This window comes from Coffea eugenioides, chromosome 1, assembly GCF_003713205.1.
Source record: "Coffea eugenioides isolate CCC68of chromosome 1, Ceug_1.0, whole genome shotgun sequence".
In the NCBI taxonomy this organism is placed as follows: Eukaryota; Viridiplantae; Streptophyta; class Magnoliopsida; order Gentianales; family Rubiaceae; genus Coffea; species Coffea eugenioides.
Genome location: NC_040035.1, coordinates 45,004,021 through 45,018,590, shown reverse-complemented (window position 1 = coordinate 45,018,590; position 14,570 = coordinate 45,004,021). Strand labels below are relative to the sequence as shown.

Below are 14,570 nucleotides of genomic sequence, written 5' to 3'. Positions count from 1 at the left end.
CCTGTGAATTGTCATGTCCTTTCCTGCAATGTGTCAGCTAATTTAAGTGGGTATGTTCCGGTAATGGAGTACTTTGCCGGGGTAGAGAAACCACCACTAGGGAGGGCCATTTGCTCTCTTTGTCCCTAAATCATTTTGGACCCTTCAAGGGCATGGGCATGGGCATGGATGGGTGATAGCAGTCGAGCTATCCTAATAGATGAGACTGCACCAGATGCTGCTCTTCGTTAAATTTTTAATCCCATTTCCATTAGTTCTCTCTAAAATTGTCAGGTTCCTTTGGCTAGCTGATGACTTGGGAGGATTCTAACATCATCCAAGTTTTGCAGGGAAATGTTGCATACTGGAGTTCAATATATAGCTTTCTCTCCAGTCCAGTCATCGAGGAGGCTGTTTCTTAAAGTTGCTAGCAAAACCCCCTCCTCCTTGTCATCATCTGGAAAGAAATAGAAAGGAAAAGACTTCCACTTGCAGGTTTTTGTTCCTCCTCTACTGGTTAAAACTCTATGGATAAAGGAGAAGCATGATCGATCCCCCTGGATGCCTTGTATCATCATGATTCTCTCTCTTTGCATGGCTCATCTCACTGCATAAGAAACTTTTGTTAATAATAATAATAATATGGTGAACAGTGCCTTAATAAAGCTGCTGCATTTCATTTCTTTCTTAAAAAAAGAACCTCTTGATTTGTGGAAGATGATGATCCTTAGTTAGTTGTATATCAGATAAGTTGTGTACTTTTGTAGCAAGTTGGCGATGAAAGTAGTATAGTATATGATGTACAAGTACCATAGGGCCTGGAGCTAAACTCACTTCAACTTTGCTTTTTAACTTGTTGGGAAAGTACGCTTGTGCCTTTTTTTTTTTTTTTAATTATTATTTTATAATAAGCCGAGAGCATCGGTTTGTTGTTTTTTATGCTGTGTCAGCTGCATGGGTAATCATACAATTGATTTTGCCAAAAATGGATGGGGACTTCAAATCCCCTGTTCTGTTCTGGTAAATACTACTACTACTACTACTACTACCTCCGTAGATTGATATGGTATTACTACTATTAGTTTATATATAATTAATATAGGACTCCTCTCTCGAGCCTCTTTTTTTTTTTTTTTTTTTTTACGGAAAAAATCAATGGATTCCCTCTGTAGGGTAGGGTGGTCCCGAATTTCTTCCACGCTGTTTGTGGAATGTAATCGATGAACTTTTCGATAGATAGTCTATTCTATTCTACTGTTGATTTTGTAACCCAAAAAAAAAGATGACTAAACAAGCCTTTAGGGTTTAATGGGAACACATTCTTGTTGCCATCTCCTCCTCTGTGCTTTAATCACATTCACCACAAAGCTGATATTATTATTTTGATACTACAGACTGCAGACTATTATTTTGTGGATTCAGGTAAAAGACATAATACAGATGACTGTGCACAGAGATTGTCAACTAGTGTGGTTTTTATTTTTTTGTTTTGGGCTATAATATATATAGCCTTGGTCGTGTTGTTAAACTGTTAAAGTGAGAGAGAGCGGAGGAGGGGTCAAAACCCATGGATGGAAAGATGTTGGTGGTATAGTGGTCCCTTCCTTGGCGTCTTGTAGTGCCCATCGCCTGATGCAAAAACTCGTCATCTTTTCCCTCCCAATGTTGAAGCAACAGTAGCAGGAGTGTACGTATACGTGTGTCGGCTGCATGTGGAGATGTTCTCCTCTTGCTCTTGGGTACGTGCGTTAGGCCGGGTGCCATTCAGCCTACAACAATTGGATCGAGTGAGTAGTGTTTGTTGAAGTATTCTAAAATTTTACTGTATAAAAAAGTTTTCAAGATACATTTTGAAAAAAAAAAAAAAATTGTCTGTTTTCCTCTTTATTTATTTATTGAGAAGGCTTTTTTTTTTAACGTCTCTCGCTTCCCTCTCCTCCATCCTTATCACCCCGGCCATTCACTTACTCGTATCCTATTTTCCACCTGTGCCACTCCTTCCTCCGCAGCTTTGCCAGTCATCTTTCTTCCTCTCTTTTACCTGCTTCCCTTCTTCGCCCGTGCTTCGGGGAAAGAGAGAGGAGCGATAGATAGATGGGTGAAAGAAAGTGTTAGGAAGAGAGAAGGGGAGGGGTGACGGATAGGATGGATGGAGTAAATGAGCGGACTCGGAGGAAGAGGAAGTGGAGAGATGGCGCAAAACTTCCCTACTTAGAAGTAAATTTCTTGCCGCGTCTAATTAAAACAATACCAAACTGAAACGGAAGCTAAAAGAAAGATAAGGGAAATAGCAACTGAAGCCCGATTGTGAAATTAAATTCAGGAAACCCGACCCATCCACCGCTGCATTTTCCTGTACTTTTTGACTGCGAACTACATATATTCTGATTAAGTAGATAGAGCCTTTTCTTTACGTCAACGGTTTGATGATTGGGTGTGGATTAAGTGTCAAAGCCCACCCAAATGCCTGAGCCCACATGAATGCTTGTCAAACTGATTCCCATATGAGTTAATTCCGTTGTTGTTTGGGTCAAGCGAGACTCAATTGGCAAATTGACGATGCCTAGGCGAGGCAGACAAGTAAAGGCAATCCAGATGTATCCATACACCTTAAACTTCCCGTCGTGTTGATGTATCTTCATTATTATGAACTGTCAATCAATTCATTTGGTCCGATTCAAGAACCTACTAATTCGACTAAAACACCACACGCTGCAATGCTTAACTTGATTTTATGATACCACCGGGGGAGGAGTGCCCGGCATCGCGCGGGTGTTTAGTGTTCGTGGTTAAAGAAGATTTTTTATTAGATAAATAATAGTATATTCTGATAAGAAATAATCATCAAATATGCCAAGACTAACAATAATACATTCTAATTGCAGTATACATTTGTACACTTTGTTTTATTAATGCTTTTGCAATTTTTACCAATTTCAAATGATCCCTACAGATATCAATTAAAAATCGTCCAAAATGAGACATAAGTTGTTTCAGACAAAGAAATATCCTACAATGGCAAGTTATAATATGTTTTTGTGTTAATTGCACAATAAAAGTCACAATTCAATTAAATGTATCTATAACACTATTTCAGTAATTACACCAATACATAAACTTATATAAGTTGTATCCGATGCAAAAATGGTTGCAAAATAATTCTATATTTTAGAAATACTCAGATATCTCCATAAATCAAAACTTTAAATATACCAAAATGAGAGCATTTCTGTAAATATATCCAATCATATGTTGCCCTTAGTTGTACCAAAAGTTTTTTAAAAAATACACAACATTTCATATTCCCAAAAAGTCTCTATCCATGCGGTTGAAATTCAAACCTCCCTTTGACTACAACCCATTCTTATATAATATAAGCATTCAATCAACAAATGAACAACACTTTACTATTAAAAATACTTATCTTTCAACCTCCACCAAATTTAAATATTGGTTGAATTTAGTACGAGTCTCCAGCTGGATTATTGGGTGTATTAATTCAAGACCAAAGTCTTTAGTTGTGCTCGAACTCTGACTCTTTGAATTCCTTCTCTCAAATTGATTCACAGATTTAATTGAAATTAGAGCAAGAGAAAGCTTATGAGCTGGTGAATATAACAAAAATAAATGTTAACATTTTTTTTCCCTCCTTCCTATCTTCATCGCAATCTTTTTTTTTTTGTCATTCATCGCTATTTTATCTATATTTTACTCTATTCTAATTTATCTAAGAGGAGGTACAACTGAGCCTATGAGGGGCAGGTGGAGGTTGAACCATCACCGGACAAAACGGATGCACTATGCATCTTCCTGGATTTTTTAGAAGAGTCACTTATTGTGGCAATTGGTGGGTTTAACCTCCCACCCCACCAAGCTCACCAAGCCTTCACCGCAATCTATGAGGCTCAAAATTTGAACCCAAGATCTATTAAGAGGAATAACTCTAAGACATCTCTCCTAATTATTAATTAAGGTTTTATTTAATAATCTAGTTTAACACTTAAATTTAAAGGATCCAGATATTAATATGTTCAAATGCAATAACTAAAAGTAGACATTTGAATTAATTAAGGGTATTAAATGTTCTAAATAAAACTTGCTCCAAAAAATAAATAATAAACTATTCACCTATCACGGTAATTTAACAGATTCAGATTTCAAATTTTAATTTTATCAAATGTATCCTAACTCTAGAGGTTAATGTTGGTTTAAGAAACTAAAAGAAAATTCTAAAATTGACCCTCAAAGACCCTAGGGGTGTAGCTCTGTTTGGATAGAGGATTATTAGCCAAAATTTATTTACTTACATCATCATTACAATTTCCAACACACTTTTTTATCTTTCCAATTACCTTTTTATCTCACATACATCACATCACAAAAAGTGTTACAGTAAAAATATTTCAAATAATTTACAATCCAAACAGAGCCGGAAACCAAATAGTTCAACTCGAACTCGCGAACTACTACTCTATTTTGAGAGAATCAACAGGAAGATTTGACGAATCTAATCGAGTTTTCTATAACATATATATTTAATTTTTTATATTTGTCATTGTGAAATGTCGATTATATCCTTCATTAAAAATTATATGTAAATATTATTTTTTAGTAGGTAAGGTGGATTAGACTCAAATAAGTTTGATTAAGTTCAATTAGTCTCGAATAGAATCGATTAAACTTGATTAGATTCAATTAAATTTAATTAAACTCAATCTTGAATTTGAACTCAAATAAGCTAAATTGATCGGATTCAGTTCCCGACTGAATTCGAATGCATCCCTACCCTAGATTCCGTAAAGAAGAAAACCAATTGTCTTTAAAGAGAGCAAATAATTGGTTGGCACAAATAATACTACTCCACTAGTTGTACATCAATCATTGGGCCCATTTTTAGTCTGCGATACGATTCTCACCGACCAAACGACGAGACCCGCCACCCCCCCTCCTCTCCAACACAGCCCCCGCGGCCTCTCTCTCTCTCTCTCTCTATATTCCCTCTGGTTTCTGGTTGTGTTTGTCCTTCAATTAACCATGGAAAACATCTCCTAAATGTGTGGTTCTGTAATACTGGCAGTGATCCCTCCGAATTCAGAGGTTGAAGCTTCTGCAGCTTGAGGTGAACCCCTTCAACAGGTATACTAATAGTTTCAATAACTCATGGAGTGAGTTCTAATACAAAAGAAATTTAAAAAATTGGAGTTTTTAGGGTTTTTGACTGAAGTCTTTGTTTGATCACATCTTTCCTGGTTTCTTATGATGAATTCATGAGCAAGCGTATTTGAATTCAAGTCCTAGCAAAAACCTTATATTTTTTAGGATCATCGGAAGATGCTCAATTGGCTGTAATGATCGAGTAATTTCATGTATTATTTATAAAGTGTACAATTTAAAACTCTCATCTCTTTATTATTTCTAATTGAGTTCTGATTGGACTTTCACTTTTCTTTCCTCGTTTTTTACTATTTCACTTGTGTTTTCTGTTTGGTGTAGTATAATGGGTAGTGAAGTCGTAAAGAAAAGATGCTAGAGCTTGGCATCAATACTTTGCTGAGCGTTGTTAGGGTAGCATGTTCTTGTAATAATATTCTTGGGAATTTTTCTTGGACAACCAATTTGATCGAATCTTAGAAATTAGTGCACAGGGATGCATAATTTGCTAAGATTTGTGGTTTAAAATGTGAACTACTGTTTGAATTCAAGGTGGCTTTTACATTGAAATTTCCATATCTGAATAGATTTTTGAATTAGCAATTCGCATAAATTTGATGCCTGTGAAGCATAACCTGACTTTTGCGGTGACAAATTGAACTGTATTCTGACTCGTTGACTCATTGCACTGTTCCATGCTTCGAAAATGTCATCATTCCTTCTTCTCTTCCCCTTTACTTTTTGCCAACTTTTTCCCCTACCTAATCAATACTCAAGAGTAATTTCCCTAAAGGGAGATATGTTTTAAACCTATCTATTGCAGACGTTTGTTTGAACTGCCCTGATGTTGATATGTACTTTTCCTTTCTCCAGTTTTTCTTGGAAATGGTCCATAACTGATAGTAGTTTTGGTATCCTATCACAGTGTATTTTCATTTGTAACTTCCTACTTTCTGTAGGTTCTAGTTGCTGGATTGCTGATGACCATTCTTTCATCTCCCATGAGTTCAGTTGTTTCAACATCTCAAGAAGCACTCTCGCCAGTAGGTTTTGGTTCCTGCAGATCTCCAACAGCTGGGGTATCTGGTCCTTTTGGCCATTCTGAACCAGACTTTAATGACAATGATGAAGCAGAACTGTTCTCTGTGTCATGGAATCAGGATTATGGTTGCTTTGCTGCTGGCACAAGTCGTGGTTTCCGAATATACAACTGCGATCCTTTCAAAGAAACCTTCAGACGTGATCTTAAAAATGGGGGATTTGGGATTGTTGAGATGTTGTTCCGATGTAACATTTTGGCACTTGTTGGTGGTAAAGCCAATGCCCAATATCCTCCAAATAAGGTTATCATTTGGGATGATCATCAGAGCCGGTGCATTGGTGAATTGTCATTTAGATCTGATGTTCGTGCAGTGAAATTGAGGCAGGATCGTGTTGTTGTCATTCTTGAGCATAAGATATATGTTTACAATTTTATGGACCTTAAGCTTCTCCATCAGATAGAGACTTTGGCCAACCCAAGGGGACTTTGTTGCCTCTCACACCATTTAAATACTTCTGTGCTAGCTTGCCCAGGTCTTCGCCGAGGGCAAGTTCGAGTTGAACACTTTGGCTTAAACATGACAAAATTGATCAAAGCTCATGATTCCCAGTTATCATGCTTAACTTTGACTACGGATGGTCTGCTTCTTGCAACTGCTAGTACCAGGGGCACTTTGATAAGAATTTTCAATACAATGGATGGTACTCAGTTACAGGAGGTACTGTTCCAGCATCAAATTCCTGTATTCTAAACTTTTATTAGGTCTTGGGGTCTTTGGTAAATGAGAAGGATTTTAAAGTGGTTATAGTGAATAAAACTGCTAAAATGTTTTTCTCTATTTACTATTTGTCTGGATAATATTGTTTTTAACAAAAGAAAATAAAATTGGAACAAGAAAGAAAAAGATCTTTGTTCGAGTCTTTGGTGGCCATTGCCAAAAGAAAGATGTTCAAATTTTCCCTTGTCAAAGTGAAGCGAAGAAGAGAAACTGAAGTAGACAAACTAAAAAAGTATATGTTTTAGGGTAGACTTGAAATATATTGTGCCAATTGCAGCAATTCACATTCCATATGAAAAGCTAAATTTTGCTTTCGAATCTTGGATCTAGTTTATGACACATCTGATCTATAAAGATTATTTGTCCATCAAAAAGTTGTACCTGTGTTTCTCTGAAAAAAGAAAAGAACTCAGAATCAAAATCAAGGGCCGCATCTGATGAAGTACTGATCTCCCAGTGAAGAAAAAGATCATTTTTTGGAGTGAGTTAATAGAAGAGAAGGGGTTTCATCTTTGAGGGTATAGCTATTCAAGGAGATGCTTTTCTCTTTAATACTCGACTTTCTTTAGAATGCAAATTGAAATCTGTCTACAGTACCTGGTATGCGAAAATTCAATTGTAGTATGTGATGTTGTTCACTGCATGGAAAATCCACTCTTTTGGCTTTGGCTTCTAAATTTGTAATGTTCTCTTCTATGATACTTAATATTGTCGCTTCAAGTCTGTGCTTGACTGGCAGCTGATGTTCAATGTTATGTTCTTTTTTAGGTTCTAATTTGTTCCATAGTACTAATATTTGTTTCAATGTATTTCCTGCCATTTTTTGCAAAGCTTAGTTTTTTTTTACATTATTTGGATTTACATAGGTACGCAGAGGAGTAGATAGAGCTGATATTTATAGCATTGCTCTATCTCCGAATGTTCAGTGGCTGGCCGTTTCCAGTGACAAAGGTACTGTACATATATTTAGTCTCAGAGTACGGGTGGTAGGGGAAGACCCTGAATCTGATCCAGGCACTGCTAAGAATCCTGCATTGTTTTATCAAAATTCTACTTCTTCACTTGATGCTCTCATTTCTCCTAGTACTGGTGCCAACCCTGGTTCATCACTGTCTTTTATGAAAGGTAAGAGGAATTTTGTAGCTTCAATGATAATAAAATCTAATTTCCAATCACGCACTGCTTATATGGTTTGTGCTTCATCTTCTAAACAATATAACACTATGAATAGAATTAATTATCTGAAGCTGAACTTCCATGTATATCAGGATTAATGGCCTAGGATTCCTACAATGTTGTTTATCCAGTGCAACCCTATTCTGGATGCATCTAAAGCAGGAAAAATTCTTTGTAAATCAAATTCAGTAAGAAAAGAAGGTTTATTGCGAATTAACCTTATGGAGTAAGAAGACTTTCTGACGGTTATACTACTTGGTTGTTTTTATAAACCAGACTCTTTTCACAGCTTAGCCTTTTTTGTATGTCTTCTAAGCAGAATAGCACCCAAATAGAAAGGCATGAGAAAGGCTACCACTTGTTCAACAGTTATAAAGCATTTAGTTACGTGGTTGGAAGTTTCACACTTATATATATTGACATATATTGTGCAGGTGTATTGCCAAAATATTTCAGCTCAGAATGGTCATTTGCACAGTTCCACTTATCAGAAAGCATACAGTTCATTGCAGCATTTGGATCTCAAAATACTGTTATCATTGTTGGCATGGATGGAAGGTATGCTCTTATATAGTTATGACAATTCGATTTAGTTCCCCCATCTGAAGGTGTTTGTACCTAGGTTTGAACTGTACTCTAGTTCTGCTCATGCTTCTTTAAGTTGGGTGCTTAGCAGGATAAATGTGTTGAAATGATATTTGAATGTTTTGGAAATGCTTATTCCTAATCAGTTATGTTCTTTTTGTGTTTCTTGGCCTTCATTACCAGCTTCTACAGGTGCAGTTTTGATCCTGTGAATGGAGGGGAGATGGTGCAGCAGGAATATTTCCGCTTTCTAAAAAGTGAAAGTAGACCTAGGTAGCACCGCTCAGATCTGCTTGCCCAGTTTGTTCACCCTTCAAGAGGCCTATAATTGTATAAAACGTACGTCTGTGTAAATGCGTACCGTTGTTGTAATTCTTCAAGAAATTTTGTTTTTGGATGGCCCGGGGGGAAAGGGGCTGGGGGGGGGGGGTTTAATTATAGTAATAAGGTGCATTCTTCGTGGTACTGCACTGTTTGATGCGAATTTGTTAGTTGAGAACTTGTACAGCAATGATAATGTACATATCAAGCCATTCTTGCCTTCAGATTAGAGGAGTCATCCGGCGGATTAGTATACTATATGTTTTTAGAAGTACTTTCATTTGTAAATTTCGCTAAATCTCCAGTCATTGACCGTGAAGCATGTGCAAACTAGGCAGAGGTGTCAGATGTCTCAAAAATGTTTGTTTTTGGGTGTTTCGGAGGGGAAGAGGTTTTTTTTTTTTTTTTTGGGGAGAGTGGAGGGAGAGGTTTAAGGAATGAACACAAATGTCAGATGCAAGCAGTGGCTCCAAAAAGTAGATGACAAAACAGAAAAGAAAAAAGGCTCCATTCATGTCGTATTCTAGTTTATAACACAAAATCTGTTGAGTGATAACAATATCCTTTATTTGTATACGAGTTCCAAACTCGTTCCTGGATTAACTGCTTTAGCTACTAATTCAAGAAATTGATACAGAATCCTGGGCCTGGATATTCACAGGATGCTCCATTCAACTTGTATCTGGAAACTGGCTCTTATAATTTAGATCTGAATGTCTTCTGATCATCAAAAACAATCATCACCTTTCCAATTGCCTTCCGATCTTTCAGGGCAGAAAAGGCAAGATTTGCCTGCCAAAAGCAGAGAATTTGAGTCAAGAGGTTTTTGATCCACTTCAAAATTTTCGCTAAAGTGAAAATTTTCCACAATTGCTCTTCCCTGACTCTTAAGAAGCAAATAAACATGGCCTATGAAAGAGGATGAAGTCGTGTGTTCACAACATCCAGCTGGAAGGAAAATATTGGAGGATACATTTGAAGTGGCACCCTTGTAATTTTTAGTTTCTTGAAGATTTGATTGGTCATTGGGAGTTTTTCTTTTCGAATAGAAAGAGGTAACTGGTAAGCAAGTCATTCAGAACCTGAATACAAGTAGACCACTGACGTTACCCTAAGATTGTCTGGCCCTTGACCAAATTTTCATTCCTTATGTCCATGCAGGTTCTGTTTAGACACGTGATTTAATGTGGCAAAGCAAACGGAAATACTAAGTTGCCTTTAGTTTTGCAAAACCTTTACTCCACATAGAAGGAAAGAAGAGGTTCTCACTTCTGACAGGCTGAAAGCATGAGAGATGTTAATGGTAATTAAGCCACTTGCCAACCAGGATAACAGCTCCTTTAGGGAATTTTGAAGTACAACTGGTCGATGTATCATATAGCTTCCCCAGTAGAGACCATGAACCGTCCAGTTCTAGAACATAAGGAAGCACATATCAATATAAATAATAGCAATACTTCCAGAGAGGAAAGAGCAAGTTCATAGCATCAGGTACAAGATTATGGTGTCAGCCACTAGCATGAAAAATATAGTCATGACAGCTCCAACCCATGCCATATAGAGCAAGCCTCCAATTTGGAGCATGCAAAAACTTGCCCAATAGGAGATTAGCATCAGAAGCAAGCCTCCAATTATGAGATTAGCTACTAAGAACAGATTATTTCTGTAACTTGACCTAACAAATCATCATATGGTAAAATCTCAACCTAGGATAAACTACATTTTGATTATTTTAGATAGAATCCTCAAATACGAGCAAAGCAAGGAAAGCAGAAAATTTATAGGAACCTCAAGACTGAGGAATAAAATCCAGCTTTGAACTTGACCTTATGAATCTGGTCCAAGGAAATGATTTCTTTATTCCCTCAGAAGAATGATATCCAAAAATATGAAACAAGCAAGCACCAAATAAGTCATATAATTCCTAGTGATACCTTAACGAGAGCAATATTTGCTGGGATAACAGGCACGTCCCCACTTGCAAAACCTATTACCAGAATGTGAGCTCCCCAATTCAACAACTTCATAGCTTCCTTTGTAACTTTACCACCAACAGGATCATACAAAACATCAGCTCCTTTTAGCTTTCTTGCCTTTAGGAATCCCTTGACGCTTTCTGTGACATTTCCTTTACTCAAGTCAACAACATGATCAACACCTAGGGTCTTCAAAAGCTGAACCTTGTCATCTCCCCTGAAATTTTAATACACAGACCAAGTCCAAGTTATGCTGGCCCAAGGTTCGTAAAAGCAACAAATTACTCGAAACCCTTTTGAATTTAGGTCTGCTTTGTTGGAGTAAGATTAATTTCTTGAAAAGTTTTTATGCATACTCAGTTGTACCAATAACCAGAAAACATATCATGTGCAACCAACAGGACCCTGAAGTTTCTAAAACTACATTAACCACTAGTAGAATACCTAGCAACGGCAATAACAATAGCGCCGCAAGCCTTTCCAATTTGCACGGCCGCAAGGCCCACTCCTCCAGCAGCACCAAGTACCAACAACACCTATGGAGTGGTATTCAATTATAAATCTTCGTTTTACTAGTCCAAGGCAATAATATAAAGAAATGCTAGATGTGGAGGCCAATTGTGGATTTGTCCACCTCGGCACCGTCTCAGGGAACGACCCGTGGTAGTGCTTGGAGGGTACCAGGCATTCAACCCCAAGACCCTTATACCAAAGGACCAGGGTTCGAATCCTGGGGAGGCCCCCCTCCAAGCACTACCACGGGTCGTTCCCTAAGACGGTGCCGAGGTGGACAAATCCACAATTGGCCTCCACAAAAAAGGCCGGCCTTTTTTATAACCCATTCACAACAACCAAAAAAGGGAACAAAAAAAAGTGAACAACAACCCCAAGAAAGCAGAAAAAGGGAACAACAACCAAAAAAGGGAACAAAAAAAAGTGAAGAAAGCAGAAAGCAGAGAAGCTAGCATTATTAGTGCAACCTGATTAGGCTGCAATTGAGCTCTGTGAAGCAGGGCCAAATGCGAAGTCCCATACGCCACAGGAAGTGCACCCGCAGCCACTAGATCACACCCTTCCGGCACTCTAAACCTTCAGTAGTAGCAGGAAAGTTTTACAGAAACAAAATTAATGAAACTATTCAAGACCAATAATACTTAGTTCTACTATTTGGGCAGAAGAAGATGAAGAAGCTAAAACTTGAATCAATCAATTGAAAAAGAGAAAGAAGGAAGGGCGGACGGACTTACAATTGGGCTTCATCGGCGACGATGAACTGTGCAAAGGAGCCAAGGGAGGCCAAGGAGCAAACAGCATCGCCAGCTTTGAATTTAGTGACTCCGGAACCAACAGAATCGACGACGCCAGAGTAGTCGGAGCCGGGGATGAAGGGTAAAGGCGGCTTCTCCTGGTACTTGCCGAGGATCTGGAGATAATTGGCGTAGTTCAAGCTGGTGGCTCTGACTCGGACTCGGACAGAGGTGGGCGAGTTGAGTTCCGGAATGGGGTGTGTGGCTGTAAGAGTAAAAGGAGAGGAGGGGGAGTCGTCCAAAGGCAGCGTCGGATCGCCGATTTTTTTGCAGAGCAAAGCTTCCATTTTGGTATGACAGTCACAGATACGAGGCTTCGAATCTTCTGACAGATACGGCAGATACGATACCCTCAATAAGGAAGTTTATTTTTATTTATTTTTTTCTGTCAGAACGGCATTGTATGAACAATAAGGAAGTGTTTGGTTGATTGTAAATTGGTCTCCCTTGGCGTTGCGGTTTTATGATTTGGAAGGAATGGATTGGACTGGATTATCGAAAGCGAAATTTCAGAAACCTCTTGCGGTTTGACTATATTAGGGAGCTTTCTTCTAGTTTAAAAAATTACACCTTCCACCCCCATGATTTTAGCATTTCAATAATAATATAGACCTAATATACTAATTTTGTTCTCAAAAATCCTAAAATACCCCTGTGTTATTTAGAAGGGGGAAAAACTCACTAATAAGTTTTTCCCACATTGTAACTATTGTAAATTGCATAATCATCGCTCTAAAGTGCCTAACGAACTTGTTAAACCACTTCACCTTAATCTGTATATTTTTATAATTTTGATAGCCTACCATTGCCGTCGCAAAGCTTCCCATGCAAATCAACTGGGACAATTAAAGTTTGCATTCAATATAATTTTTAGCCTCCTTTTTTTTTGGCCTAAACTTAATGTTTGAATTGACCATTGTTACTATCCAACCTTGTTAATGCTAAAATAATGTAATCCACCAAGAATGACAACATGGGCAACCAAAAGCAACACTAAAGACCATTATCTTATGGCTCTAGGCAAATCTAATTGCAGTTTTTATATTTCAAAAATTTTTTACACAATTGGCATAACATCCCTAACCTTCCTTAATCCACATTTCTTTTTTAGCTATCGCTTTATTTTCTTGTATGTACTTTGTATCATCGCTATCTTTTTCACCTTCATTTAGTTTAACAATAAATATGATCCGGCAACTTATCATTTTACAATTTCAATTCATAATATTTATAAAAAAGGAAAACAAAAAAAAAGAAAGGATCTATTTGCAAAAAAAATAATAAATTATGAGATGTAGGAGAAAAAAGATAAAAAAAAGAGTCGGAGAAATAGAACAATAGCTTAGTTTGTGTGACAGCCATTGCTTTAGAATGAAAAATTAGTTATAATTGTAGGAAATTTTTTTTTGTTTATAAGAATTATTTATAAGTGAAAGATATTATAATCATTTTACTACATGAATAGAGGCTAGTGTAATTATTCAAACCTAAAGGAAAGTAAGTAAAATTGTCAGAAATCTCAGGGTAGGTTTATGAAATTATCCCCTGCCTAAACAATATAGTATAGGGAGTTGTTGTCAGGAGGAAAGAGATGGACAAAATTGCCGTCACGAACGAGGATTCTAAGCAAAGAGTACAGTACAATTAGCATTTCCAGAGTATTTGGAAGGTCATGACGTAATGGTACAAGTACACCACTATGCTATATAGCTTTTTACACAGTTTTGCTTTACCACCAACAATCCAGCCCACCCAAAAAATATATACATACATACATATATATATATGTACACACACCGCTACCCTCATGCTAAAAATATGAAATAGCGCTTTTTTTTTTATATAATTATTAAGGTCATTGCATTACTAACAAATAAATGACCACATCCAGTATAATGGGCTTGACGATTATTTATAAAAAGAAATATTTATTAGATCATGAATATTTTTTAATTATTATTTTAGTTTTTAAATTATTTTTTTATCTCCTATGCCACATTACATTTACATCTCGAAAAAGAAGTTACAGTGAATCTATTTGATTATCAAGACTTAAAAAATAAAAGACATCAAATTTTGTTATACTTGCAAGATAAATATAATTTTTAATCAAATTTATATTGCATATACATTATATTATAAAAAGTGTTATAATATTATTTTATTTCAAATATATTTTTTCGAATAATCTCCTGTCCAATGGAACTCAGTATTTTTTTTTTTCCAAATAATATTCTAACCAAGCACACTCATGA

The 14,570-nt window shown here is 36.8% G+C and overlaps 2 protein-coding genes across 2 annotated transcripts; one reads left to right on the top strand and one right to left on the bottom strand.

Moving 5' to 3' along the window:
* Positions 1–4,930: 4,930 nt before the first annotated feature.
* On the top strand, positions 4,931–9,110 carry LOC113752501 (autophagy-related protein 18d). Its single transcript, XM_027296642.1, has 5 exons — positions 4,931–5,115; positions 6,090–6,890; positions 7,817–8,075; positions 8,561–8,684; positions 8,895–9,110. Exons 2-5 carry the CDS (start codon positions 6,111–6,113, stop codon positions 8,986–8,988), a joined length of 1,257 nt encoding a protein of 418 aa, XP_027152443.1. The 5' UTR covers positions 4,931–5,115; positions 6,090–6,110; the 3' UTR covers positions 8,989–9,110.
* A 401-nt stretch (positions 9,111–9,511) lies between these two features.
* LOC113761776 (quinone oxidoreductase-like protein 2 homolog) lies at positions 9,512–12,782 on the bottom strand. The gene is made up of 6 exons (XM_027304908.1): positions 12,256–12,782; positions 11,989–12,097; positions 11,453–11,544; positions 10,967–11,225; positions 10,302–10,445; positions 9,512–9,824 (listed from the first exon to the last, which is right to left on the bottom strand). Exons 1-6 carry the CDS (start codon positions 12,600–12,602, stop codon positions 9,729–9,731), a joined length of 1,047 nt encoding a protein of 348 aa, XP_027160709.1. The 5' UTR covers positions 12,603–12,782; the 3' UTR covers positions 9,512–9,728.
* Between the last annotated feature and the right edge of the window lie 1,788 nt (positions 12,783–14,570).